Consider the following 27,794-nt stretch of genomic DNA (forward strand, 5'->3'; position numbering starts at 1 on the left):
CCCCCGAGCTCGCAGCCCTCAGCCCGAGCCCCGCCAGTCACCCCCGAGCCCTGAGCCCGAGCCCCGCCGGTCACCCCCGAGCCCTGAGCCCGAGCCCTGAGCCCGAGCCCCGCCGGTCACCCCCGAGCCCGAGCCCTCAGCCCGAGCCCCGCCGCCAGTCACCCCCGAGCCCGAGCCCCGCCGGTCACCCCCGAGCCCTCAGCCCGAGCCCCGCTGGTCACCCCCGAGCCCTCAGCCCGAGCCCCGCCAGTCACCCCCGAGCCCCGGTCACCCCCGAGCCCTCAGCCCTCAGCCCCGCCGGTCACACCCGAGCCCTCAGCCCGAGCCCCGCCGGTCACCCCCGAGCCCTGAGCCCGAGCCCCGCCGGTCACCCCCGAGCCCGAGCCCCGCCGGTCACCCCCGAGCCCCGGTCACCCCCCAGCCCTCAGCCCGAGCCCCGCCAGTCACCCCCTAGCCCCGGTCACCCCCGAGCCCTCAGCCCGAGCCCCGCCAGTCACCCCCGAGCCCCGGTCACCCCCGAGCCCTCAGCCCTCAGCCCTCAGCCCCGCCGGTCACACCCGAGCCCTCAGCCCTCAGCCCGAGCCCCGCCAGTCACCCCCGAGCCCCGGTCACCCCCGAGCCCTCAGCCCTCAGCCCTCAGCCCCGCCGGTCACACCCGAGCCCCAGCCCTCAGCCCGAGCCCCGCCGGCCACCCGAGCCCCGGTCACCCCCGAGCTCGCAGCCCTCAGTCCGAGCCCCGCCGCCAGTCACCCCTGAACCGCCCACGCCGCGGGAGTGCCCGCCCCGACTACCGAGAGAAGCGCCTAGAGCGGCCACTCGCCCCGCCCCTGGCCGCCGCCTCGTCCTCCCGGAAGTTACTGCCGAGCGGCCGTTAGCGTGTTATCGCTGAGGAGAACCGCGGGAGCCAGTCGTCCGCGCCGGGCTCGCGGGCCGCCGACATGCCTGTGAGTGCCGGAGTGTCCGCCCGGGGCTGGGCCGGGGAGGCCCGTGGGGTCCGCCGGGGCCGGTCGCGCGACCCCGCGGGCTTGTCGGGACTTGCCCGGGCGGCGCGGCATGGCGGGGCCTGTGCCCGGGCGGCCGTCGGCCGGGGTCCTTCCCCTCCTCGCCGCGGGGCCGGGTGGTAGCGGGCATCTTGGACGCGGCGCCCTGCGGACTTTCCGGAGGTGCTTCACTCACCGCCTCGGTCCAGGGCGGCCTCGGGGCACGGGCTGGACGCTCAGAGGCTTTCGGGGACGCCGTGTGCGCTCCACGTCCGCTTCCGTCTGCCGGCGTGCTGGACTGTGACACTGGCAGTAATCCTGGGCTTGTTTTGCTTTTCTTGTTTTAACTTTTTAACAGCTGGCCAGAGATTTACTACACCCCTCCTTGGAGGAGGAAAAGAAGAAGCATAAAAAGAAACGGCTGGTTCAGAGTCCAAACTCTTACTTTATGGATGTAAAATGTCCAGGTAAAAAAAAAAGTCACGTCTTCATTCTTGTCCGAAGGGCAATTTCTCTAGGAATTTGTTTCGGCGGGCGTGGGTTTTTACACTGTAACTGTTGAGTACTAGTTAGGTGACAGAATTGGGAATGTTACAAGGGCCGGGTTCCCAGTAGACGGTGGGAGAAACTTTGCAGGATTTGTTCGGCAGTCTTGAGGCTGTGAGGCGGCTGACGTTTCTTTTTTCCCTAGTGGAATGACGAGGCTGCTGAGTCTGCAGTCTCAGGTTGCACTGCCCAGTCCTGGTGGCCGTTAGCCGTCTGTGACCACGGAGCGCTTGCCCGGTCACAGTGGAGATGGGCTTGAGGTTCAAACCCTGGCTTTTGAAGAAGTCATAGGAGATAATCGGTTTTATATTGAAATGGTAATGCTTTGGAAATACAAAGTCCAGTGGAATATTTTCCCTTAAATACGTGGCTCCTGGAAAACTTTGTCACGTATGTAACATATGTCACACAGTGCTTTCAGTTCTTCCTCCTTGAGGAAGTGTGTAAGTAATAGCTGTGTATTACCAGCAGTTGGTTGGACAAGGCCGTGCTGTCTTTGCTTTTTAGGTTGCTACAAGATCACCACGGTGTTCAGCCATGCCCAGACGGTGGTTCTCTGTGTGGGCTGCTCCACTGTGCTGTGCCAGCCCACGGGAGGGAAGGCCCGGCTCACAGAAGGTAGGAGTCTCTATAACACTAAATGAATAACAACCACCATAGTTCCTTAAAAGATGTATTAGAAAAGCAGAGCGACAGGGAGAGAGATCCTCCATGCACTGGCTTACTCCTCATACGGCCACAACAGCCACTTGGAGAAACGTGTATTCTTTTGCTAAGTTGCGGATACTGATTCTTTTGTGTTTATTCACTTAGCTTGCTTGAAATAAATTCACCAAAATGAAAAGAGTTAGGACACAGGGATTTCTAAAACCATAGAATTTTGAATTTTGTAAATAATTTTTCCTTTGCATTTGGTATGTAAGAGTTTTTTTTAAACATCCTTGCCAGTTAAGCAACAGTTAACTAATGTATACATTGAAGCGTCAGAAGTTCTATTTTTATGAGCAGCTACTTAATGGTAAATATGTATATATTCTTCTGTGATCATACTGGCACATTTACAGTTTGTTAATGGTGTTTGCAATTTGCTTACGATATTATGGGGAGCTGGGAATTGGATGTTCTCACTGGGGAAGTTAGAACTGGAATAGCAGTGAAGCCAAGATCCACTTGGTGTGGCTTGGTGAGATGTGAATACAAAATCAGTAATACTTCTTACACTTGGCAGATTTTTGACACATGTTGTGCTTGGTCTTTGAATTTCTATGCCTGTCTGCTGACAGATGGTACAGAGTATATTTGTACCAGGGTTTCCCTAACAGATCTGAAAAGAACTGTAATCCAGATTACTTTCTTGAGAAAGTTATTCAGAAGGGTTCCAAAAATTAATAGTTCTTTAACAGCTTGTATAAAATAGTTTTTAACTGTTAAATTAAAAAATGGCAGCTACAGTTATAATCCTATCAGAAGACACTCAGGGGGTGAGCCAGCACTGCCATGGTAAACTGCCTGGGACAGTCTGTTCTCTGCTTCTGATGCAGCTTCTTGCTAAAGCACCGGGGGTGGGGGTGGCAGAGGGGCACTGTGGGGCACTGTGGCCTGGGAGACCCGGCTAGAGCTCGTGGCCTTCGTCTGGCCCAGCCCCTGCTGTTGGCATTTCAGAGTGAACCAGTGGATGAAAGATCAGATTTCTCTCTTTCAAATACATAAAATTTACAAGACCCTCAGATGTATAATAGCAGAAATTGCTGTAAGAGGATAAGTCTGGATCTGACAATTAATTGAGTGAAGGTGTCGTATTCACTGAATTACACCAAGGGCAGAGGGGACTTGAGTCTAATTTCTGCTTGTGATTCCTTTGCAGGCTGTTCCTTTAGAAGAAAGCAGCACTAGTGACCCATGCAAATTCCTGGGTTTGTGTTTTCTCACGGAAAGCCTTATCATAAGTTCAGATATTCTGGTGAATCTACTAAGATAATGTAATTTTGTTTGACTTTATAAGGTATTCAAGTTATCCCCTATTTTGATGTCAGTTTTTCAATAAAGTTTTGATTATGGGCAAACCGGCTTGCTTTTAAAAAGTATGTGTGCTGCTAGGTCAAACATTTAGAGCTGTTCTGATAACAGTTTGCCTACTTAGGAGAGAGAGGAACCTCTGACTATTGGTAGGTCTTCTCCGGGCTGCTGTGGATGGACTGAATGTTTCCTTTTCAGTGTTCACATCTGCACTCCACAACAGAGGGTAGAAGCTGTTAGTAGTAGGCAGTGTTCAACAGATTTGCGCTTAAATTCCATTTGAGTCTTCAGTTGATGCCACAATAGCAAAATGTTCTGAGTTTATTTCTCTCTCTCTTCCTCTTATTTTCTTGCCTCATAATACCTCACCTTAGAAATTAAGAATAGTTTTGTCACATTTAATTACAAGCTTAACATTTAAAGTGTTCTTAGGCAGAGTTTTAGTCTCAGTTACTGTACAGTCACAGACAACCCTCAGCCTCATCCTGCTCAGTGTTTGGTATCCATGAGTGTCTAATTTTCTCACTTTACATTTTATATGTCATGCTGTGCATGTAGACGTGGGACCTGACTGTTGGCTCATCTTTGGCTTTTTTTCCCCATTTTCACTAAAACTATATTGGTAAAATTCCATGCCAAACTTTTATGAACTGGTACATTTTCACACAAGTTTTTTTGATGGGAAAACAGTAGCTGAACAAATTTTCTAGCAGTTTACAGTTTGTGATCTTTGGGAACAGGGTAATTTCTACCTCACAGTTGTTTCAAAGGTAAAATGAGAGGGCCCGGCGCATGGCCTAGCAGCTAAAGTCCTCGCCTTGAACGCCCGGGATCCCATATGGGTGCCGGTTCTAATCCCGGCAGCTCCACTTCCCATCCAGCTCCTTGCTTGTGGCCTGGGAAAGCAGTTGAGGATGGCCCAGAGCCTTGGGACCCTGCACTCGCATGGGAGACCTGGAGGAGGTTCCTGGCTCCTGGCTCAGGATCTGCACAGCACCGGCCATTACGCTCACTTGGGGAGTGAATCATCGAGAAGATCTCGCTCTCTGTCTCTCCTCTTTCTATATCTGACTTTGTAAAAATAAATAAATAAATCTTTAAAAAAAAAAGACCTTGGAAACCATCAGCCATGCACTTTACACCACAGGCAGAGCCAGTCATGCCCCCAGAAACATATATCATGCAGGGGTGTCCTTGGGCCCCTGCACCCACATGAGACCCAGGGGAACCTGGCTTCTGGCTTAAGAGGAGCTCAGCTCTGGCCCTTGCTCCCATTTGGGGAGTGAACTAGTGGGTGGAGGATCTCTGTGTCTCTCTATAACTCTGCCTTTCAAATAAATGTTTTTTAAAAAAGTTACGATAAACATCTAAAATAGAAATTCTTTTTTGGGGGTCTGTATATTGACTTGTTTTCTGGGAAAGCAAACAGCTTTTCTCAGAGCTTCAAGAACTCTTTCTGAACAAGTGCTTTGTTGAAAATATAGTCACTATATTGGCAGGGTTTTCACACTCGGGATCTTCCTCGCCTACAGTGCAGACATGCTTCACTTGCCCTGCTGCCCAGCTCATGTCCCTTTCTTGTCATCTTTCAAATGCCATTGTTTCAGTGGCTCTCAGCATTTACTCTTTCATTCTTTAGAATCTGTGTGAGGTTCCAAAGCTTACATAGACAGCATGTGATCACATTTTAAAAGGTGAATCTCAGCCTCAGAACCATTTAAACAAATCACTGTTAGTTTCATTTGCCTTACAATATGTAATGCATATTTAAGTTAAAAGTCATAGGAAGCCACCATTTATCAAAGACGGCATGGATTGAAGAATTTAACAAAAACCAATGTAAATCCTAGCGAAGTGAGAAGTCAGATGGCATGGATCTGTTTTAGGGAACTGCTGCTCCTATACTTCAACAGACTCAGGGAAAGCCATCAGTTTCTACAGGGAAGAAACAGGCTTCACCATCAAGACGATGGCAAATCCTTCAATCAGGCTAAACACTTTCCTTTGGAGGCTTCCTGAATTCAGAGCACACAAGACATCTGCAGTATGCACCACCTACGGCAACAACACATTTCCCAGTAATGCCAACACTACAGTAAGCCCGGTGTGGAGCCAGTCCCCAGACGGGCTCCCAGGGATCCCCACCCTTGAATGAATATAATCCTCCCCGACAATCAGAGTTGGCCTCTGATAAACGACTTGGCAAATGTGATGACGGCACATGACTTTCAGGGCTTGAATAGAAAAGACACTGTGGCTTTGCCTGGTTCTCCATTCCAATGAAGGAGCCATGTGGTGACAAACTGACATCTCTTCCCTGTACCCTCAGCCAAGCTTTTCAGACAACCAACTTCCCGACACAATTTACCTGCAACCGCATGAGAACCTGAGTTAGAATCACCCCGCTAAGCTGCTCCTACACCTCTGAAACACAGACACTGCAAGACACATAACACTGTATGAGCTTAAAAATGACACAAAGGGGCCCAGCGGCATGACCTAGTGGCTAAAGTCCTCGCCTTGAACGCCCCGGGATCCCATATGGGCGCTGGTTCTAATCCCGGCAGCTCCACTTCCCATCCAGCTCCCTGCTTGTGGCCTGGGAAAGCAGTTGAGGATGGCCCAAAGATTTGGGACCCTGCACCCACATGGGAGACCCGGAGGAGGTTCCAGGTTCCCGGCTTCGTATTGGTGCGCATCGGCCCGTTACGGCTCACTTGGGGAGTGAATCATCGGATGGAAGATCTTCCCCTCTGTCTCTCCTCCTCTCTGTATATCTGACTTTGTAATAAAATAAATAAATCTTCAAGAAAAAAAAAATGACATAAAGGCCACACAGCTTCTGTTTATATAAAATGTCTGTAGTAGGCAAATCTAAAGAAGTAGAAAGTAGATTGCTAGGAGGACCTGGATTGAGAGTGAATGGGGAGTGTGAACAGGTGTTAAGATTTCTTTAGGCAAAAATGTTCTAAAATTAGATAGTGATAATGAGTAACAATCCTGTAAATACACACAGAGGAAAAAAAACGCTAAACAAACAAAAAAACCACACATTGTATATTTTAAAGGTTGAATTCTACGGTATGTTATGTGTGAATTACAACTGAAAGTGCATCTGATAAGTGAGAAAGATGAGTGGATTGGGAATGCAACAGTTGTTAGGTTGAAAGGACTTAGCTGAGTCCTTCAGTGAAATCCCGAAAAACCTTGACAAAACTGTTAAAAAGTGTGATGGTCTATGAGGAGCTGGCAGGTGTGGATTTAAGTAAGAAAAATCTTACTGGAGTTTGGAGAAAAGGGCATTCCTAATACACAGTGGCTGGAAGTTTGAGCAATACCAATGTCTGCAGGAACACGGTAAAAAAGAAATGGGTGAGCAGTCAGAGGGGGATTTCCATACTTCGTGCCGACTGTTCCTCCTAGATTCTTCTGGTTCTTTTTACCAATATGCAAGAGAGAGAAACTGAAGAAAAGATTATTAAACAGTAATAAATAATTGGTGGTTTAACAGTTTTTTCAGGCCCTTAAGATGGCAAATGATCCTAAAATTATGCTGTTAAGGCAAAAATGAAGTCCAGGGTACTTCCAGAAAAACACATGCTAAAGGCAACAATAACAGATTGAGTATAGAAATGCTTTTATCACAACTTCACAAAAGATACCAAATGGCAGCCTAGAGAACCATTTAGACAATAGGACTTACCAGTTTAACTGTTTTTTTAGCAGAATTCCAAGTTAAGGCGAGACATACTTGGAAGGGTTTTTTGGTTGTGGTTATTGTCTGTTGGCATGCATTAAAGTAAGATTGGCAGTGTACTAAAAGATATTTTTTAAAAATTACATTAGCAGAAACACAAATTTGACTAAAAGGAGAGAACATAGATGTTTGAACCCCAAACTTACAAATTGAAAACAGACTCAGAAAATCCCTCAGCGTGATCCCATGCTTCCTTGCCTGACCACAGGAATGTACAGGGCAGAGCCAAGTGGCCGGAGGGCACGGCCAAAGGGCAGCATTGTGCACAAGCTCAGAGTACTCAGCTGGGGCTGCCAAGAAACGCCCAGGCAGACTCCAGAACTGTTACAGACGCTTGTACGTCCTCCATTTCTGCACTGCTGGAGGAGGGGTCTGGAGCATCTATCCTGCATCTTTGTAGCACTGTGTATCGCACATGAGTCAGTAACTCTAGTTCCTAGAGCTTCAGATCAGGGGACCCTCACCTGAGTAGTCCCTAAAGAACTACCAACTATAATCAAGTAACCTCTCTCATGCTTGCAGGGGTGAACCGTTTTCTGCCAATGGCCATTCATACAGTTATAACATCATTTCCAAGCCATATAAAATAGTCAAAAATGTGCCTACTATAGATTTACCAAATTTGTGAGTCTTGTCTGCAGTTACTTTGGTTACCAGACCAAATCACTTCACAGGCCTTATGCAGCCCGTGGGATGGATATTCCACACTCCTGAAAAACACTGGATTTTGAGCTAATGCTGTAAGGGATGAAACTTTGGAAGACCTGGGTGGATACAAATGTATTTCATATGTGAGAGACGTTCTGAACAACCAGGACCAGAAGTCAGACGATGGTAGCCAACCCCATTGCTAAGTGGGACCTCCAAAGATTTCCTTCTGATATTCATGCTCTGTGGCACCCCTCTAATGTCTTTATCAGGTTCTGTACAACATATGGAACATGTCAAATATGATAGCAAAGTGACTTGTGAGGCTGGCTTATACAAGATAGTGACTTCTGCATGGCAGTCACAGTCTCTTACTCAGGGGGATGCCAACTGACGTGACATTAAGACATGTGAGCAGTCCTCCATGTGAGCGAACCACCTTGAAACCCTGCAGACAGAACTAGGGAGTCCTTTGGATGCCTGCAACACCCTTTCTGCAACCTGATGAGCCTGCAGTAGGCCTATCCCACCAGAGTCCTATGATGGTGGTGTGTGCTGAAAAATGCACTGGGCTAGCCCGTCGCTGTGTGCACGTCATCCAGCATGCTTATGCACCAAGACGAACGGCCATGACATCACAGGGCAGCATGACTTTAGAGGAGCACTGTGGAATATGCACTCATTGGCCAAAGCATTGCCAGGTGCCATGTGACTGCACAGGACTCCTCAATTCAGAAGCCTCAGAAACTGAGATGACAAATGTTTATTTTTTTTAAGCTGCAAATACTATGTAATGAGAAACATGTATTTTGTCATAATCTTATTCTTGTTGCCACATTAAAAGTAAAATATATGGAGATTCTTATTGAATGAGACTTTTCTCTGTTACACAGAGTACATATTTTTACCAGAATATTTTATTTCTATAATACTTTTTTCCAAAAGTTAAAAACAATATAGTTACTTCCCTGAGTGTAAAGAATTAATTCTACAGTAAAAAGATGGTTACAAAAGTAAGCAATTACAGGTACATAATTCTGTGCATTCAATTATATATTCTATTACAAATTCATTCTTTAAAAACTTCAAGTATTTTGGAACTTTTATGTTTCCAAAGAAAAATGTTTAAAAAGCCCCAAATAGCTCATTTCTTAAAATACTGTTCTCAGTCTGATCGGTCTTTATCAAATTCCAGGGCAATCTTTAAAGCAGTACTGTTGAGACCAACGGACTGCATGTTACATATGATGGAGACAACTACTCCCCTGGGGGGCACCTTGCCGGCCATTGCCTCTGCATCCAGCTCTTCAGGGAGCACCAGCAGGACACTGCTGGCCCCCACAGCGCCCCCTGTATGTGAGGCATAGTGCCGCTGCTTCCTACAAGAACCATATGTCTGCTTCTTTTCCACAACACCCCACGCCATGGCATATTTACCCTCTCTGTCCCAGGACATTTCAGTGTTAGGGACTGGCGTCCACATCATGACCATAGTTTCCGGTTTGAGATATCCAGGTAGAAGGTTTTCCTGTGAATTCTTAAACTGCCCGACTTGGTAGCCATAGAGCATCGCATTCCCAAACTTCAGAAGGTCACCTACTGTTGACAAAAATCCACCACCAGCCCACTTGTAGGAGTTATCCACGTACGGTGTGTTGACAAGACGTTTCTTTTTATTGTAAACATAAAATCTAAAATGAAATCAGAATGGTATATTAATAGTATATTAATGAAGCTACATATTATAGAAAAATGCATACAATTCAGACTATATTTCAAAGTAGTGATTATATATTCTAATATATGAAACTATGAATTAAGCACTAATTTTTATTATCTTTTTTTTAAAGATTTATTTTTATTGCAAAGTCATATATATACAGAGAGGAGAAGAGACAGAGAGGAAGATCTTCCATCCGATGATTCACTCCCCAAGTGACCGCAACGGCCAGAGCTGAGCCAGTCCAAAGCCAGGAGCCAGGAACTTCTTCCAGGGCTCCCACACAGGTGCAGGGTCCTAAAGCTTTGGGCCGTCCTCCACTGCTTTCCCAGGCCACAAGCAGTGAGCTGGATGGGAAGTGGGCCTGCTGGGATTAGAACTGGCACCCATATGGGATCCTGGTGTGTTCAAGGCGAGGACTTTAACCGTTAGGCCACAGCACCAGGCCCTATGAACGGCGCCAGGCCCTATGATCTGGTTCTTAATGACACACATATAACTGAACAGTCTAATTTTCTTGTGAATTAAAGCATAGAACATGGTTTTGGCTTGTCTGTGACTCTTGCATCAAACTCTTAATACCTATAAAAATGCATTAGTATTATAGGGCTGACACCAAGGCATAGTAGGTTAAGCCCCTGCGTGCAGTGCTGGCATCCTTTATGGGCACCAGTTCATGTCCCAGCTGTTCCACTTCTGATCCTGCTCCTTCCTAATGCAGCTGGGAAAGCAGAAAAAGATGGCCTAATTTCTTGAACTCATGCACCCATGGGGGAGACCCAGAAGAAACTCCTGGCTGTGGATTTGCCCAGCTCTAGCCATTGCAGCCATTTGGGGAGTGAAGCAGCAGATGATAGAGCACACTCTCTCCTCTCTCTGTAAAATCTGCCTTAAATAAATAAATAAACCTTAATTATTCTATACTTGAGTGAAAATAAGTAAACCTTTAAAAAATGTAGTAGTATTATACAATGCCTTGTGTTAGTGTATGGACAAATCCTTCTCAACTGGTAGATATTCTTAGTTCTTGGGCTTAATGTTCAATAATATACCCAAAGTAAATTTTGTCACTGAAAGTCCACTGTGATGTTTAGGAATAAGGTTAACAATTTTTAAGATGACATTTCTTGAGTAAAAACAGCATATAAATACCAGGTATAATGATGGGATACCCTATTGTGGTATAGTGGGAGAAGCTGAAGTTAGTTTGAAGTTTGAATCCCAACTTTTACCCATGCTGATTTCATTGGAAAAACACATAGTCGTAATATCTACCAAGCATTGCTCTATAGATTTTGCAAATACAAACTCATTTATCTTCTGACAGTATCAGGAGACAGATACTGTTACATGTCTCTTCCAACAAAATGGCAGGGCTCCCAGGTAACACATACTGCTGTGCTCAGGGCCTGCCCCTATGCCAACGTGGAGGTGAGGACCTGGGTACTAATGAGAATGTTGCTTCATTGTCAGGTCACAAAACCCCAGCAAAGAAGCTCATTCCAGGTGAAGCAGAGAATCAGAGTGCGTAGGAGACTGGTGGTAAGGCACTCAGCAGCCAGGGCTGGACCAGCTGAAACCAGGAGTCAGGCATCCCATCCAGGTCTCTGCTGTGGGTTGCAGGGATCCAAGTACTTGACCCATCCTCTTTCCCAGGTTGTACTGCTACGGAGATGGATTGGAAATGCAGAAGCTGGTACTCCGATATGGAAACTGAGTATTTTTTTTTAAGATGTATTTATTTTTATTGCAAAGTCAGATATCTATCTATCTATCTATCTATCTATCTATCTATCTAGAGGAGAAAGGACAGAAAAGAAGCTCTTTCATCTGCTGATTCACTCCCCAAGTGGCCTCAATGACCAGAACTGAGCCAATCTGAAGCCAGGAGCCCAGATCCTCTTCCAGGTCTCCCATGCGAGTGCAGGGTTCCAAGGCTTTGGGCCGTCCTCAGCTGCTTTCCCAGGACACAAGCAGGGAGCTGGATGGGAAGCATGGCTGCCAAGATTAGAACCGGTGCCCATATGGCTACTGGGCCAGGCCCAGATTGCAAGCATTTCAAGCAGCAGTTTAACCCACATGCTAAAACACCTACCTCCTGTAAGTTCCTTTTAACAGTAAGGTATTTCAAATTACTTATATTAAGATTGGCTCCTTATTCATTCCTCCTTTAAATATGGCAAATATGAAAATTCTATATTTTAATCTAGAATTATAAATTTTAAATGGGTAAATTTTGACTTTGATCTTGGTTCATCTGAGGATTAACTGCTAACTTCATGAAAGTAATTTTGTTCAGTTCAAAGATAAACCTTAATTATTCTATTTCTCTGCTGAAATTAGAATACAGACATAACTTCTTCAGTAAGTTATTTGGCATTTGTGTAACTGAGTAGCTAAAGTAATGATGCCAAAAGACAGATAGGTTCTTCCTATTTAAGAATGTTTAGATTAGTCATGAGAATAATATAAGGGGACAGAAATCTGCATTCCTAGCTGGAGCTAGTGTTTTAGTGTAGTGGATTTAGCCACTGGGGATGCCCACATCCCAGATCAGAGTGCCACCTGGGGTCCTGGCCCCTCTGCTTCCAGGTCAGCTTGTCAATGCACCTGGGAAGGCAGCAGATGAAGGTGCACAGTGTTTGATTCCTTCACCACCCGGGAGACCTGGCTGGCTTTCCTGAACACGGGCTTTGCCCTGAGCCAGCTCCGCGTATAGGTGGCATTAGGGGACTGAAGCAGCAGATGGAAGGTCTCTCTCCACCCCCTCACCTGTCACTCTGCCTTTCAAGTAAATAAAATCTTCAGTAATTTTACTTATATTTTATTGTTCCAAGCTGTTTAAAAACAAATAGAATTTACAGTGGATATTACAACTACTTTAACAGCAACTTTTGCACTGAACACACTAGTAGAGTTTCTCAACAAGGCACTGAAAAAGAGCTCAATAAAAGAAATGCTAATTTTTCAGGACATTCTGGGTTATAATCTATATTTCAGAGCACAGAGAACATTCACTTCACTCGGTGCTGATCAATCCAATTAAAGAATTACAGACTTCTGTTCAAAATATTATGCCTAAGACAGACACTATGAACAACCGTAACAACAAACTAATGAATTAGTAAGGATTCCCTTATCAACAAACCAGGTATCTTTTAGTGGCAAGAATACTTAATCTACACCTTGCGGATCTCTGTTTAAAGATATAATTAGTTGACTTGTCTATATGGGCATATTTGCTGCAAAGAATCAATACAGTTATTTGCCTACATGGAATCATGTTCCTACAAAGAAAATGCAGGTTTTATCCAGGACAACAATGTACTCAGCTCAAAAAACTTCTTTTCCTCCCCTACAGCTAAGTGTGGCCTTCAGGCTAAGGAAATTCTGCCTGTCCTATTTTAAGATAGAATTCTAGGGACAGATTTTTAAAAGGTGACAAACACTACATAGCTCTGTTTTAAACACACAAAGATACACATAGATTTAAAAAAAAAAAAAAAGATAAATATTTTACTTTTGTGATAAAATAAATCCAAAGGCCAGGGTCGGGATATTATAAACTTCTCTGTGGTTATGTCCAAGAAGTCAGTAGTCTAAATAATAACACTAAACACATTTGGGGGCCGGCAGAGTGGCACAGCAGCTAATCCCCCCCTGTCAGCACCAGCATCCTGCACGGATGCTGATTCCTGTTCCAGCTGCTGCACTTCCAGTCCAGCTCCCGCATATTGCCTAGGAAAGCAGCGGAGGATGGCCCAAGGCCTTGGCCCTCCAACACCGTGTGAGAGATGGGACTGAGGCTTCTGGCTGCTGGTCAGCTGAGCTCTGCTTGTTGTGACCGTTTGGGATTAAACCAGCAGATAAAAGACATCTCTTTCTATCTCTCCCTCACTCTCTGTAACTCTGCCTTTCTAATAAATAAAACAAATCTTTTACGCTTTTGATTGAAAACACACACAGAAGTAACCTAATATTCATTTATCCTTACAGTTTTCCTTTAATATGCAATTACTATTTAATTCAATTTTTAAAAAATATTTATTTATTTTTATTGGAAAGGCAGATTTATAGAGAGAAGGAGAGACAGAAAGATCTTTTATCCCCAAGTGGCTGCAATGACCAGAGCTGAGCTGATCTGAAGCCAGGAGCCAGGAACTTCCTCCAGGTCTCCCACATGGGTACAGTGTCCCAAGGATTTGGGCCATCCTTGACTGCTTTCCCAGGCCACAGGCAGGGAGCTGGATGGGAAGTGCAGCAGCTGGACATAAACAAACGCTATAATTACTATTTTAAAAGATACCAGATTATGACAGTGATAGATTTAAGCTCATTGACTAAGAATTCGCGAGTGCAAAGTGGTATGAATAAATAAATGCCTAAATAAGTAAAAGAAAAGGAAAGTATTTTCTTATATAACAGAATGCCGACTAACAAATACTGAGTGAATGACAGAAACAGAAAAGCACTATTTGGTGACCAATACTGTGATAAGTGATTCTGTCACGAATCATCAATTGATGCTAAAGCTAGTAACAGGTTTGATGAGGAACATGATTTTTACAGATTAAATCTGAAAATATCTCACCAAAAAAACTGGTAATTTCAAAGGGGAAAATAGGAACTTTATGGGGAGAAACCTGATAGGCTCTGCCTCCACAAAGCACTTAAAACATCAACACCGATTACTGGCCAAACTGTTATCATTCCAACTTTAGTATATGTGCTGCCGAAGTGAGCACTGGCCAAACTGTTACCACATACCTTCTGCACCTTCTGAGAGACAAAACAACTAAATGCAACAGGGGCTACTGGACTGGATCCTTCCAAGGAGGCTTTTCTTTGCAAAGAACAACTGGCAAGATTTGAATAAGGCTTGTAGATTTGATCAAGGTGTTTGTAAATGTTAATTTCCTGATTGTCTTTGCTCTTTAGAAGCTACACATGTAAGTATTTATAGATAAAGGATGATCATGTCTGCAAGAGTTCACAAAAAACCATCATACAGAGAATTAATGTAAATGTGGCAAAAAATAGCATTGGGAAAACTAGGTCTGAACAACTGCTGCTAATTTTTTTTTTAAGATTTATTTATTTTTATTTCAAAGTCAGATATACAGAGAAGAGAGACAGAGACAGAGACAATGATTCACTCCCCAAGTAACCGCAACGACCAGTGCTGCACCAATCCGAAGCCAGGAACCTGGAGCTCTTCGAGTCTCCCTCGTGGGTACAGGAACCCAAGGCTTTGTGCCATCCTCGACTGCTTTCCCAGGCCACAAGCAGGAAGCTGGATGGGAAGTAGAGCTGCCGGGATTAGAACCAGCGCCCATATGGGATCCTGGCGTGTTCAAGGCGAGGACTTTAGCCGGTAGGCCACTGCACCAGGCCCTGTTGTTAATTTTCTAATTGGTACTAATTTTGAATTGTTGCTATTTTAAGTAAATTATTTCAAAGTAAACATTAACATAAACAAAGAGGTAAAAACAAAGAATACATTAAAACAGAAGAAAACAGAACTTAGGGCCTGGCACAATAGCATAGTGGTTAAAGTCCTCGTCTTGCAAGTGGCAGGATCCCATATGGGCGCTGGTTCTAATCCCAGCGGCCCTGTTTCCCATCCAGCTCCGCTTGTGGCCTGGGAAAGCAGTTGAGGATGGCCCAAAGCCTTGGGACCCTGCACCTGTGTGGGAGACCTGGAAGAAGTTCCTGGCTCCTGGCTTCGGACCGGCTCAGCTCTGGCCGCTGCGGTCACTTGGGGCATGAATCATCGGATAAATATTCCTGTCTGTCTCTTCTCTGTGTATCAGCCTTTCCAATTAAAATAAAATAAATCGTCAAAACAAAACAAAACAAAAAACCAGAACTTGAAGAGCAGATTCCAGACATCCAGGATAGGTCACCTCTGGTTTAATGATTCACCTACTTGAATTATAATGGCTGTCCTTCACCCAAGAGTTTTAGACATTTTACAAGAATGTTGTATTTCTCTCACTTTATTGATAGGAAAAAGGCGTATATAAAAGCTCCCAAAGTGAGGTGAATAAATTCGGAACAGAGAACAGGAAAATGTTGACTTTCAAGGGATAACCCAAGTGTTCACAGGTGACACAGCTGAACATGCCAGAAGGTATTCATTTACCTTGCTCTGTTGTAAATCACTGGCTCGTTTTCTTCCTGCACAGTCGCCAGCATATCCAAGTCTTGGAATATTTTCTGCATATAGTCTAAATATTTGTATCCTGAAGCTCTTTCTACTATGGCTGCCAGCAGTGTATAGCCAAAAGTTGAATATAAAAACTGACTACCTTGAGAGAGAATTGCAAGGGGAGAAAAAAAGAATGTGATTATTCAAAATACATAAAACATTTTCCTACTGAAAATTGGCATGCCCTTAAAACTAGAATTTACTTCAGTATTTAGAAAATTATCATGGCTGACATATAAACCAAGTGAACTTTCCAATAAGCCTGCTTACTCCATGCCCCTAACATGAAAATACAATAATGACTAGTAAATGTACACTTGCACAGGGCTCTGTTTTTTCACTCGGCAGGAAACTTATTGAAAGATAAAATCCTTAATCATATTTTCTTGGTCCTTAATAAGTATATCTATATAACATTTATTCACAGTAAATAACTTTTAAAATGACAATGGAAAAGTACTTAAGCCTATGGTAAATTGAAAGGTTTATTAAGTGCCTTCTACATTCAAAAACAATGTATTAAAAAAAGCTAATTACCATATAATGGCTTTTTGAGAAATAAAAATAAGTTGATCAACATTCAGTTATTTAAGGAATGAAAGCACAAAATTAGTTGAGTAGTATCAATTCTAACTAAGTACTATACTATTAGCAACACTTTACCATGTGAACTGTGATCCAGGTTTTTATTTGAAGAACTATTCTTCCATGATTTTCCATGAATATCTTGATTCATAGAATCCTCTCAATGAGGCTAAATCTAAACTTCCTGCCTGGAAGCCAGCCTTGCAGAGAGATGGTAGGCAAAAAAGCAGGTGCTGTATTGCCTTTCTCGCAGTTGCAAACCTCTTGGGCTGCACCCAACATGGTATCATTTTGGTGTGCCTAAAAATGAACTGTTCATTGATGACAACTTTGTTAAGAGAAGGAATTAACTAACACTCACCAGGTTTAAAGAACAAAGGATCATTTTTAAATAATCTTAGGGATTCAATAGAATTTTCAAATTTTTCTTTCAAATATAATTCGCCTTGTTCAAAATCATTCTTTTTTTTGCCAGGTTTTGAATTCCGGCTTTTGGCTTCAGGATCTTGCTCTGTTTTAGGCTTTGCAAAATAATTTTTTTCATTATTTTTGTCTCCTTTTTCTTTCAGTTCTCTTTCGTGGTCAGAGATGACTGTTTCCTTGATCATCTTCAAGGCTTTGTAAGCTTTCTCTTCTTTCACCTTTTTCATGTCCTTTTCATAATGACGAATTCCACTTAAATGGGAAATCAGTAATCTTGTTGTGACAGAAACCTAATTGTAAAAACACCATAATTCAATTACAACCATAAATTGTACCACCAAAGTTAGTAATTTTGGGATAATGTCTCAGTAAGTTTCCACTTTGAAATGACGCTGGAGAAAGAATCACATACAGATCCTTGGCCTCAAGTTTCAGAAAAACACCTACGCGATTACCATCTAGATTTAGAAAGTAACCTTATTTATTAACACTAATTAAAAACAAGCCAGATGGGCCCGGCGGTGTGGCCTAGCAGCTAAAGTCCTCGCCTTGAACGCCCCGGGATCCCATATGGGCGCCGGTTCTGGTCCCTCCGGCTCCACTTCCCATCCAGCTCCCTGCTTGTGGCCTGGGAAAGCAGTCGAGGACGGCCCAGTGCTTTGGGTTCCTGCACCTGTGTGGGAGACCTGGAAGAGGTTCACTTGCAGCTCACTTGGGGAGTGAATCATCGGACGGAAGATCTTCCTCTCTGTCTCTCCTCCTCTCTGTATATCTGACTTTGTAATGAAAATAAATAAATCTTTAAAAAAAAAAAAAACAAGCCAGAGAACTCTATGGAGTATATTTTAACTATCACCTCTTGCATAAACCATTTAAAATGCCATTAATAAAATGAACTGTGAATTTTACTACCTTTTCACCTTCATATTCTTTCTCGGGGAATTCGGGAACATAATGTTGCACTGGAATATCAAGATCCAGTTTCCCGGCTTCCCAGAGTTTGGCAAGAGCTACCATGGTGAGGCTTTTGCTGATGCTGGCGATTCTCATGACTGTCTCTGGCTTGCATGGCACACGGTTCTCAACATCGGCATAACCTAAACCTTTGTGGGGAGAAGAGGAAAACCACTCTCAGCCAGCATGGTCCAACGAGTCTTCAAAAACCAAAGCAATACTCTTCAAACACCCTGTTACGTTTATCTACAGAAAAAGATATCCTACTTTTATAATCTACTTAAAAGTGGATATGAAAGGAAGGAGAATGTTAGCAGAACTAACAATAGCAAGCTCAACTTAACCTTGTAACTGAACTGAAATTCTACCCAGCATACAACAGCATTTTTCCATCTGATTCAAATACTAATTCTTCTCAGTTTATCTAAACAATATGGCTTAACATATTTTTAAAGAAATTACATTCTTTAAAGAAAATGATTTTGTTCTTTTTCATATTATATTCTACTGAATTCCTTAAAATAGCTTCTTCCCCCACACAAAATCAACATGAAAACATGTCTTTAAAATGAAATCTTGCTAACCATCAATCTAACTCAGCTGCAAACCAGAAGCAAGACCAATCTAAAGCTCCTTCTAGAACAAAGGTTGGGTCTAGTTTCCATCTTCTACAGAGACTGAACAGACGGAAATTCAAGAGGTATAAAGAACTGATATCTGACCAGAAAGACAAGCGCAAGGGGACGGATGCTTGGTCAAGTGGTGAAGCACTCCATCTGGGAGTGCCTGGATTCAAGAGCTGCCTCCAGTGCACCAGGGCTCCAGTTCCTGCCCCCAAGGGAAGAGGCCTGGATGAAGTCCCCAGCTCCCAAGGCAGCCTCTACCCATCCACTGTGCTCACTCACAGTGAATGCACACAGAGGCGCTCACTTTGTCTTCCTCTCAAATAAACACATAGATATTTTTTAAAAAGCACGATGTTATTAAATGTGTTTTGTATAAATACATAAATGTACATTATTGTGTATATACTTCTATAAAAACAAAGCCCTCACCATAAATGGACACAATTTTTGGTAATCAGAAATAAGATAGAGTGACTTATCAGGATAGTTCAGATAACTTACTTGGGGGAGAATCACTTTTCCTTAAGTTGAAAAGGCCTTTTGCTGTCATCAACTTCTAAAAGTGCTGCTTTCATTTCAAACTGATTTATTTATTTAAAACGCAGAGAGGCACAGATTGATTGCCCATCTCCTGGAAGCCAGACCCGTGAGCTCAACCCAGGTCGCCCAGGTGGGTGGCAAGGACCAAATGGCTGGAGCCATGACCTGCTGCCTCGTAGAGTGTGAAGCAGCATCAAGCTGGAGCAAGCAGTCACTCCTGGAACACGGGTACTAGGACATGGGATGCGGGAGTGCCAGGCAGGGGGTCTTACCCACTATGCCAGATGCCTCCTGCAAAAGTACTGCTATTTGCAAATGTCTGAAATGTCATTTCCTCAGTTGGGTGCCTAAAAACTTGGCCTGAGCAACTAACCTAATATGTGCAATGGAGAAGTCAGCATCATAAAATGAACTTAAATCCTTCTAACAAAGCTTTAGTTTTTGTTTCAAAAATAGTTAACACCTAGGCCAAGTGAAAAAGGGTAGCCTGCAAATTCATTAAGTAGATGTTCCCACCTCCTAGTACAGTGGCTTTGGCTGAATGGGGGGCTCCATAGTTGACTGACCTTTTGAAAATGCAGAAAACCTGTCCATAAGCACTATTTGAGAATATGCAGTCAATGGACTGTTTTACACACGATCTTTTGGCCAATCAATTCAAAAAAGAAGCAAAAAAGAAGGGCTAGAACCAGTAATCTGTAAGATATTGTCATCTCAAGTCTTGCTGCGATTAAAACAAGATCCTAATCTTTATTCTGTTCGACATGTTTTTTTCTGCCATACGTGTCACTTTATACAAACCAAACAGCAAGTATTTCATAGAATTCACTCCCCACAGGTAAAACGTTAACTACTTAATTCACCAAATGGCATCATACAAAGTCACGAAATAAAGCACTTTTCTGAGCCCACCTTCTGACCAGACTTCTTTTCCATCTACCGAAACTCCAATCACTATGCCCGGTGCGCCCACCTCATCCTAAGGGCAAGGGGAAAAAAACCAAGTTCAAAAGACAGATTGGAGGACTCTTGTGCCCCGCCCCCTGGCACTCTCATTGGAGGCCTCCCTAGGCCCCGCCCACCCAAGAGAAGACCCCAGCCCCAGAGAGGGTCCCGCCCCCAGCAGCTGCCCCGCCCATCCCGGAGAGGTCCCGCCCCACCAGAGTCCCTCCCCGCCCCGAAAAGACCCCGCCCCCGAAGAGAGTCCTGCCCACCCCAGGAGAGGACCCCGCCCATCCCGGAGAGGCCCCGCCCCCAGCAGCGACACCGCCCACCCCGGAGAGGTTCCGCCCCCACCAGAGTCCCTTCCCCCCCGAGAAGACCCCGCCCCCGAGGAGAGTCCTGCCCACCCCCGGAGAAGACCCCGCCCACCCCAGGAGAGGTCCCGCCCCCAGCAGCGGCACCGCCCACCCGTTCGGCCTTGCGGGAAGGCTCACCGCGAGGGGCGCGCCCGGTCTAACCACTGAGGGAGACGAGGCGGTCCCCCAGGCAGCCCGTGACCTCCGCCCCGACTTGGGCAACCCTCAAGAGCGTCTGGTCGTGGGCAGGCGGGGAGGAACGGGAAGTCCTTCTCGGAAGCTGAAGCTGTCATCCCACCGCCCCCGATAACCCCCATCCCAGGGAGGACCACCACTCCGGGGTGAGCCCGGTCCCCGGGCCCCTCACCTTGATCCTGTGCAGCAGATCCCGGCTGCTCTCAATGGCTCTGGCGAAGCAACGGGGAGGGGTCGGCGCCGGGGTCTGCGGAGCCCAGAGGGCGAGGGGATGCTCCTGCGGGGCGTCGGCCTGAGGCGACGCGTCGGGGTCCGGGGCCTCGGGGGGCTGCGCGGGGCCCGCGCCCCTCAGCCCGCCCGCCAGCTTCGCCCCGAGCGCCAGCCCGAGCCCCAGCCCCAGGCCGCCGGCCCAGCCGGGGCCCAGCGGGGGCAGCCCGGCCCGCCGGTGGGCCTGCCGCCGCCCGGAGCTCCAGGCTCGGCCGCCGAGGGTCGCGGCTGACAGGAGCCGGTACATGGCGTCGGGGAGCAGCAGCGGCCGCCTCCGCAGCTCGCGCAGGCCGAGCGGGCGGCGCCGCGGGCGGGGCGGGGACACGCGCAGGCCCGCCGTCGACAGCCAATGGCGCGGAGCCCTGGCCCGCCTTCTGCCCGCCTCCTTTCCCATCTTTGTCCTCTTCCTACTTCTCCCCTCACACCCGCTGTCACCTCCTCCGTGAAGCTTTTCCTAATCCGCGTCCCGACACAGTCCTCACCCACACCACCTCGCCGCCGAGACAACACCCGACACTGTGTCAGGAACTCAGCACCTGGAAAGGAGTAGATTGTGATGAACAAGAAACCAAAACTCAAATCGCCACAAAATGTGAAAAGAATAGCAATTTTGCCAATGAAGACTCAGGAAAACCTTAAAGACGCCCTCTTCTAAAGTTGGAAGTACGGATTCAGAAATTTGTTAGGGTTTATTTTTGTAGGCTAAATTTCTGTAGCTACTATAATTATTCTTATTATCTCAAGATTTCTGGGCCCCAAAGTAGATCTAAGACTTGACTCAGAGGCCAGTGTTGTGGCAAAGCATTTTAAGTTCTCTTTGCCACATTAGCTTTGACTATCAGAGTACCACCTGAGTTCTGGCTGTTCTGCTCCCTGCTAATGTGCCAGGAAAGGCAATGGAAAATGCTCCAATTCTCTGGGCTCCTGTCACTCATGTTGGAGTCTAGGCTAGATGTCCCAGCTCCTGGCTTTGGCCTGCTGTAGCCGTTTGGGGAGTAAACCACATCATGAAAGGTTTCTTTCTGTCACTCTTTCTTTCAAAATAAGTAAATCTTTAAAAAAGGAGAACTTTGGCCCGGTGCAATACCCTAGTGGCTAAATCCTTGCCTTGCGTGAACTGAAATCCCATATAGGCGCCGGTTTGCGTCCTGGGTACATTTCCCATCCAGCTTCCTGCTTGTGCTCTGCAAAGCAGTAGATGACGGCCCAAAGCCTGGGGACCCTGCACCGTCGTGGGAGACCTGGGGGAGGCTCCTGGCTCCTGGCTTGGGATCAGCTCAGCTCCAGCTGTTGTGGCTACTTGGGGAGTGAATCAGCAGATGGAAAATCTTTCTCTCTGTCTTTCCTTCTCTCTATAAATCTGCCTTCCCAGTACAAATAAAATGAATCTTTAAAAAAACCCTAACATATATAATGTTTATATATTTTATAATATATATATTTTGAGAACTTAACCCAGCACCTGAGAGTCTACTGACACAGTGGGCCTTTCATTTCCCTTTCGCTGGACAGCTAAGATTGTTTTTCTTGTTTTGTTTTGTTTAAGATTTGTTTTTTTATTACAAAATCAGATATACAGAGAGGAGAGATAGAGAGGAAGATCTTCCGTCCAATGAGTCACCCCTCAAGTGACCACAACAGCTGGAGCTGTGCCGATCCGAAGCCAGGAACCAGGAATCTCTTCCAGGTCTCCCACGTGGGTGCAGGGTCCTAAAGCTTTGGGCCGTCCTCGACTGTTTTCCCAGGCCACAAGTAGGGAGCTGGATGGGAAGTGGAGCTGCCGGGATTAGAACCTGTGCCCCTATGGGATCCCAGCGCGTTCAAGGCAAGGACTTTAGCTGCTAGACCACCCCGCTGGGCCCTAAGATTGTTTTTTAAAGGATTTTTTCTTACTTTTCAAAAGCCAGAGTTACAGAGAGAGGAAGAAGAACACACACACACACACACACACACACACACACACACGCACACACCTTTCAGCCACTGGTTCATTCCCAAATGGCCCCAACAGCAGGACTTAGCCAGACTGAACCCAGCAGTCAGGTGCTTCCTCTGGGTCTCCCACATGGATATAGGGGCCCAAGGACCTCCTGGACCATCTTCCATTGCTTTTCTGAAGCACAGCAGCACGGACCTGGATGGGAAGTGGAACAGCCAGAATTTGAACCACCGCTCATTCACCCAGTATGCCCAACATAGCAATTGAGTCTTAACACTGAGTTATAGTGGCTATGTGGCAGCATCAAGCCCCTGTGCGTTTTTAACATTACAGAGTGAAGCCATTTTTCCTTCTGCATCATATTCTTGCAAGAATGATTTAACCTACAAACAAGTCTTTACAAAGGTTTATATCTCTCTGTTAACCTTTATCTTAATGGACTTGGGTTAGTATTCCCAGTGGTATTATTTTAGATAAAAATTTTGTCATTGATTATATTAATCTTTTGACTTGTCATCTGGAAACAAAGATAGGCCAGTCTTCTGTTTTTGGTCAAAATGCCAGCCACAGAGTGGTCACTTAGAGTAGTGGCTAAGATGCTGGGTGAGAGGCTTGTGTCCTATATCAGAATGCTGGGCTTTAATTCCTGACTCTGCCTCTTGACTCCAGCTTTCTACTGATGGACCAAGTGGTTGGGATCTTGTCACCTGTGTGGGGAAACCTGGATTGAGTTCCCAGCTCCTGGCTTTGACCAGGCCTGGTTCTGGTTGTTGCAAGTGTTTGGGAAATGAGCAGGTAGATGGATGATTTTACCCTACTTGTCTGTTTTAAGGCCTTTAAAATTAAAATTAAAAATTTTTTTTAAAGATTTTATTTTTTATTACAAAGTCAGATATACAGAGAGGAGGAGAGACAGAGAGGAAGATCTTCCGTCCGATGATTCACTCTCCAAGTGAGCCGCAACGGGCCAATGCGCGTCAATCCGAAGCCAGGAGCCAGGAACCTCTTCCAGGTCTTCCAGGTCTCCCACACGGGTGCAGTGTCCCAAAGCTTTGGGCCATCCTCGACTGCTTTCCCAGGCCACAAGCAGGGAGCTGGATGGGAAGTGGAGCTGCCGGGATTAGAACCGGCGCCCATATGGGATCCCGGCGCATCCAAGGCGAGGACTTTAGCCACAAGGCCATGCCGCCAGGCCCTAAAATTTAAATTTAAAAATGTATTTAAGGGGCTAGTGTTGTGACATAAAGATTAGAGCTACCACTTACAGTACCAGCATCCTTTATGGGTGCTGGGTGGAGTCCTGGCTGCTCCACCTTCAATCCAGCTCTCTGCTAATAGCCTGAGCAAAGCAGCAGCAGATGGCCCAAATGTGTGGGCCCCTGCCACCCATGTGGGAGATCTGGATGAAGTACCAGGCTCCTGTCTTTTACTAGGCTTAGCCCCAGTCGCTGAGACATCTGGGGAGTGAACCAGCAGGTGGAAGATCTTGATCTCTCTCTCTCTCTCCCTCTCTCCTTGTAACTCTTTAAATAAAAATAAAAAAACTTTAAAAATTTATTTAAAAAAATCTCAGTTTAAGTGCCCGCTGTGGTAGCCTAGCAGCAAAAGTCCTTTCCTTGCTGTTGTGGCCGCTTGAGGAGTGAATCAACAGATAAAAGATCTTCCTCTCTGTCTCTCCTCTTCTCTGTGTATCTGACTTTCCAATAAAAATAAAACAAATCAGGCCTGGCATGATAGTGTAGTGGTTAAAGTCCTTGCCTTGAACACACTGGGATCCCATATGGGCGCTGGTTCTAATCCTGGCGGCCCTGCTTCCCATCCAGCTCCCTGCTTGTGGCCTGGGAAAGTAGTTGAGGACGGCCCAAAGCCTTGGGACCCTGCACCCGCGTGGGAGACCTGGAAGAGCTCCTGGCTCCTGGCTTCGGACTAGTTCAGCTCCAGCCGTTGCAGACGCTTGGGGAGTGAACCATCAGACAGTAGATCTTCCTCTCTGTCTCTCCTCCTCGTTATATATCTGACTTCGCAATACAAATAAAATAAATCTTAAAAAAATAAAAACAAATCTCAAAAAAAATTTAGTTTAAAAAATAGATTAAAACACATCTATAGAGATTTAGACTAGACCACAGACAGAACCCACCAGTACACCTGTAGAGACTTCTCTGCAGGAGGGTAGTGCCCAGTGGCCAGTGGCCAGGACTCTGGGATAGAGCTGGTCAAATGGCCATGCTCCCATTGCTATGATCCTGCCATCTGCTGTGGATTCATGTCTTGTCACTGATTTCTTCTGCTTTCTTTCCTGAAAGCTTCTCACTGAACTTCTGATCTCAGGCTCATTGAAAGTTTTTTTTTTTTTTGGCCAGGCTCCATTCCTAATCATGTGACACCTATTCCTTGGATTTCTGCTCTCCACCAGAGTTGGTACCAAGCAAGCAGCCCTAGCCCAGCCCTCCGGGAACTTATTGGATACAAACAGATGGTCAACAGTCACAGAAATGGACAGAGAAAGGTAAAAGTGTTGACAAGTGCCATGCAGAATGTTGAAACAGTGTGATGGCAAGTTCTTCCATCGTGGAAGATTCCCTCACTTTGGTTTGTGTCTGCACATGTTTTTGGGGGACCCAGACATCTCAGGAAAACATCTCTTCGTGTCTTTCACCACCTTGGTTTATTTATTTACTTACTTACTGTTTTTAAGTTTTGAGAATTCTTTTTTTTAAATTATTTTGACAATCTTTAATTAGGGCACAAAGGGTCAAGGGCTACAGGAAAGTGGGTAAGACTATTGTTTCCACATTATTATTATTATTAATTTTCTGTATCTGCGGTAAACGGGGAGATAAAGGGAGAAGCCCCACCCAGCCTCTCACCCATCCCAGGTCCCTGATATGGGGCATGCAATGTGACTGGTGTAGCGAAAGTCACTTTATTGTGATAAAATAAAAATGTTATAAACTGAACATTAAGTGTATGATTTGGCAAGTTTACTAAGTTTGGTAAGTATGAAATCATTAACACAATCAAAATAGTGAGCATATCTCTCTCCTTCTTAAACCTTTCTTCTGTCCTTCCAGTCTCCCCGAGGAACCATTTATCTGTTTTTCTAACACTATATCTTAGCTTGCATTTTCTAAAATTTTACATACATGTATATTCACTTAGCATGTATTCTCTTAAAAATTATTTTTATTTAAGAGGCAGAAAGAAAGTGACAGACGGCCACAACAGAGAGCTCGCATCTGCTGGTTCACTCCCCAGATGCTCACATACGTTTGATGGGAGTGAAAGTTGGCAGTCAAGAACACAATCTAGGCCTCCCATACCCAGTGCTCCATCATCATGGCCTTCCAGGAACCTGGAGTCAGGATCCAGAATGGGGATCAAATCCAGGTACCTAAATATAGGATGCCATTGTCTTAACCATCATCTTTACTGCTAGGCCAAATGCTGGAGTCTATATACTTAACAACAAAACAAATCAAAACCCAAAAACCTGACTTCTTTCCCTCAGCATAGTTAATTGAAAGTGAATACACATACACATCAGTTAATTTGTTCTATTTCATGGACGAGTCGCTTTGCATGATATAGATACAGCACAACTTGTTTATATATTTACCTCTTCATCGGTAATCCGATTTTCCTTGGCTTCTTGGTTATTACAAATAAAGCTGCGATTAGCATCTGTATTCAAACTTAGTGTGAACACCTGTTTTCACTTTTCCTGGATACATATCTAGGAGTAGAACTGCTGGGTTATTTCAACTCTATGTTGAATCGTTCTTGAAGATTCAGACTGTGTTTCCAAACAGCTAATCATTTTATTTTCCCACTAGTATTATATAAAAGGTTTTAGTTTCCCCACATTCTTGCCATAATAGCACTTTTATTTTGTTTTCAAAGATATATTTATGTGAAAGACAGAGTTACAGAGAGAGAGAGAGAACAGAGGAGAGCAAAATCTCCCATCTGCTAGTATTCATTTCCCAAATGGCTGCAAAGGCCAAGGGCAGGACCAGACCCAAGCCAGGAGCCTAGAATTCTATCCAGATCTACCATGCCAGTGGCAGGGGCCCAAACACTTGGACCATTGCCTATTGTTTTTCCCAGGTACATTAGTAGGGAGTCGGATCAGAAGCAGAACTAAGGATTTGAATCAGTGTTCACATGGGATGCTGCCCTGGAGGTGGTGGCTTACCCATGGTACCACAACGCCATCCCCATCACTGCCTTTTTGTTAATAGCTATTGTATGAATTAGTTATGGTTGCTATAAAGAAATACTTAGGAAGGGGACAGATGTATTTTGGCTTACGGTTTTGAAGGCTCTTAGTCCAAGAGTGGTCAGGTTCCAGTGACTCAGCCTTTCGGTGAGGGCAGAGGTTAACAATCGCAGAATGTGCTCTTGTGCTATACGAAGGAGGGATCACTTGGCAGGTGGGGAAGCATAGCTGGAATGGCTGGACCTGACTCAGGCTTCAATAAGCAACCGTCTCACAAGAACTACCTTCCCAGGGCCACCCTCAGGGGTCTGCAGACTTTCCATGAGACCTGCCTCCTAAGCACCACACTTGGCACTAAACCTTCCTCCCTCCCAGTACCATCAATTTATGAATTCAGGAATTAAATATATGATGCGGCAGGAAGTCAAATCTTACTCAAATCACAGCGGCCATCCTAGAGCAGGGGTGAAACAGTGTCTCATTAGGGCCTTTTTTTTTTTTAATTTTCCTGATTAGGCTGATGATATTGAATTTACTAGCCATTTACACTCATCATTGGAAAAATGCTTACTCAGCTCTCTTGTCCCACTTACGTAACATTCTTGAAATGAGATAATTATTGAAATGAAGAAGAGACTTGTGGATTACATGGAGTTAGGGACTAGAGTTGGGAGAAGAGGGAGTGTGTTCATGAAAGGCCAGCTTGAGGGGGGTCCTGCTGGCGAGGGATTGAGCCTCATCCTGAATGTGATGTTTGGACACATTAAGTCACAAGTGATAGGATAAAGCACACATTTTGGTTTGTAGTCATGGCTCCTGGCTTATAACTGTCTCCCCTATCAGGTCATAGACCCTCAGTAGAGCATA

General features: G+C 45.2%; 2 protein-coding genes across 5 annotated transcripts; one reads left to right on the top strand and one right to left on the bottom strand.

Moving 5' to 3' along the window:
* The first annotated feature begins 789 nt into the window (after nucleotides 1-789).
* Nucleotides 790-3,589, top strand: LOC101525235 (small ribosomal subunit protein eS27-like). The gene is made up of 4 exons (XM_012928842.2): nucleotides 790-944; nucleotides 1,339-1,447; nucleotides 2,034-2,144; nucleotides 3,391-3,589. Exons 1-4 carry the CDS (start codon nucleotides 939-941, stop codon nucleotides 3,417-3,419), a joined length of 255 nt encoding a protein of 84 aa, XP_012784296.1. The 5' UTR covers nucleotides 790-938; the 3' UTR covers nucleotides 3,420-3,589.
* Nucleotides 3,590-6,684: 3,095 nt separating this feature from the next.
* Nucleotides 6,685-27,148, bottom strand: LACTB (lactamase beta). Of its 4 annotated transcripts, none has more exons than XM_058665732.1 (7): nucleotides 20,672-21,411; nucleotides 19,919-19,985; nucleotides 17,799-17,989; nucleotides 16,825-17,176; nucleotides 15,813-15,978; nucleotides 9,385-9,638; nucleotides 6,685-6,886 (listed from the first exon to the last, which is right to left on the bottom strand). In XM_058665732.1, the coding sequence occupies exons 1-7, from the start codon at nucleotides 21,158-21,160 to the stop codon at nucleotides 6,804-6,806; spliced, it is 1,602 nt and encodes a 533-aa protein (XP_058521715.1). In that variant the 5' UTR covers nucleotides 21,161-21,411; the 3' UTR covers nucleotides 6,685-6,803. The 4 variants fall into 4 exon arrangements, with proteins under 4 accessions (XP_058521715.1, XP_058521718.1, XP_058521716.1 ...); XM_058665735.1 differs by lacking the exon at nucleotides 6,685-6,886 and adding an exon at nucleotides 6,897-7,005; XM_058665733.1 differs by lacking the exon at nucleotides 6,685-6,886 and adding an exon at nucleotides 7,026-7,323.
* Between the last annotated feature and the right edge of the window lie 646 nt (nucleotides 27,149-27,794).

This window comes from Ochotona princeps, chromosome 6, assembly GCF_030435755.1.
Source record: "Ochotona princeps isolate mOchPri1 chromosome 6, mOchPri1.hap1, whole genome shotgun sequence".
In the NCBI taxonomy this organism is placed as follows: Eukaryota; Metazoa; Chordata; class Mammalia; order Lagomorpha; family Ochotonidae; genus Ochotona; species Ochotona princeps.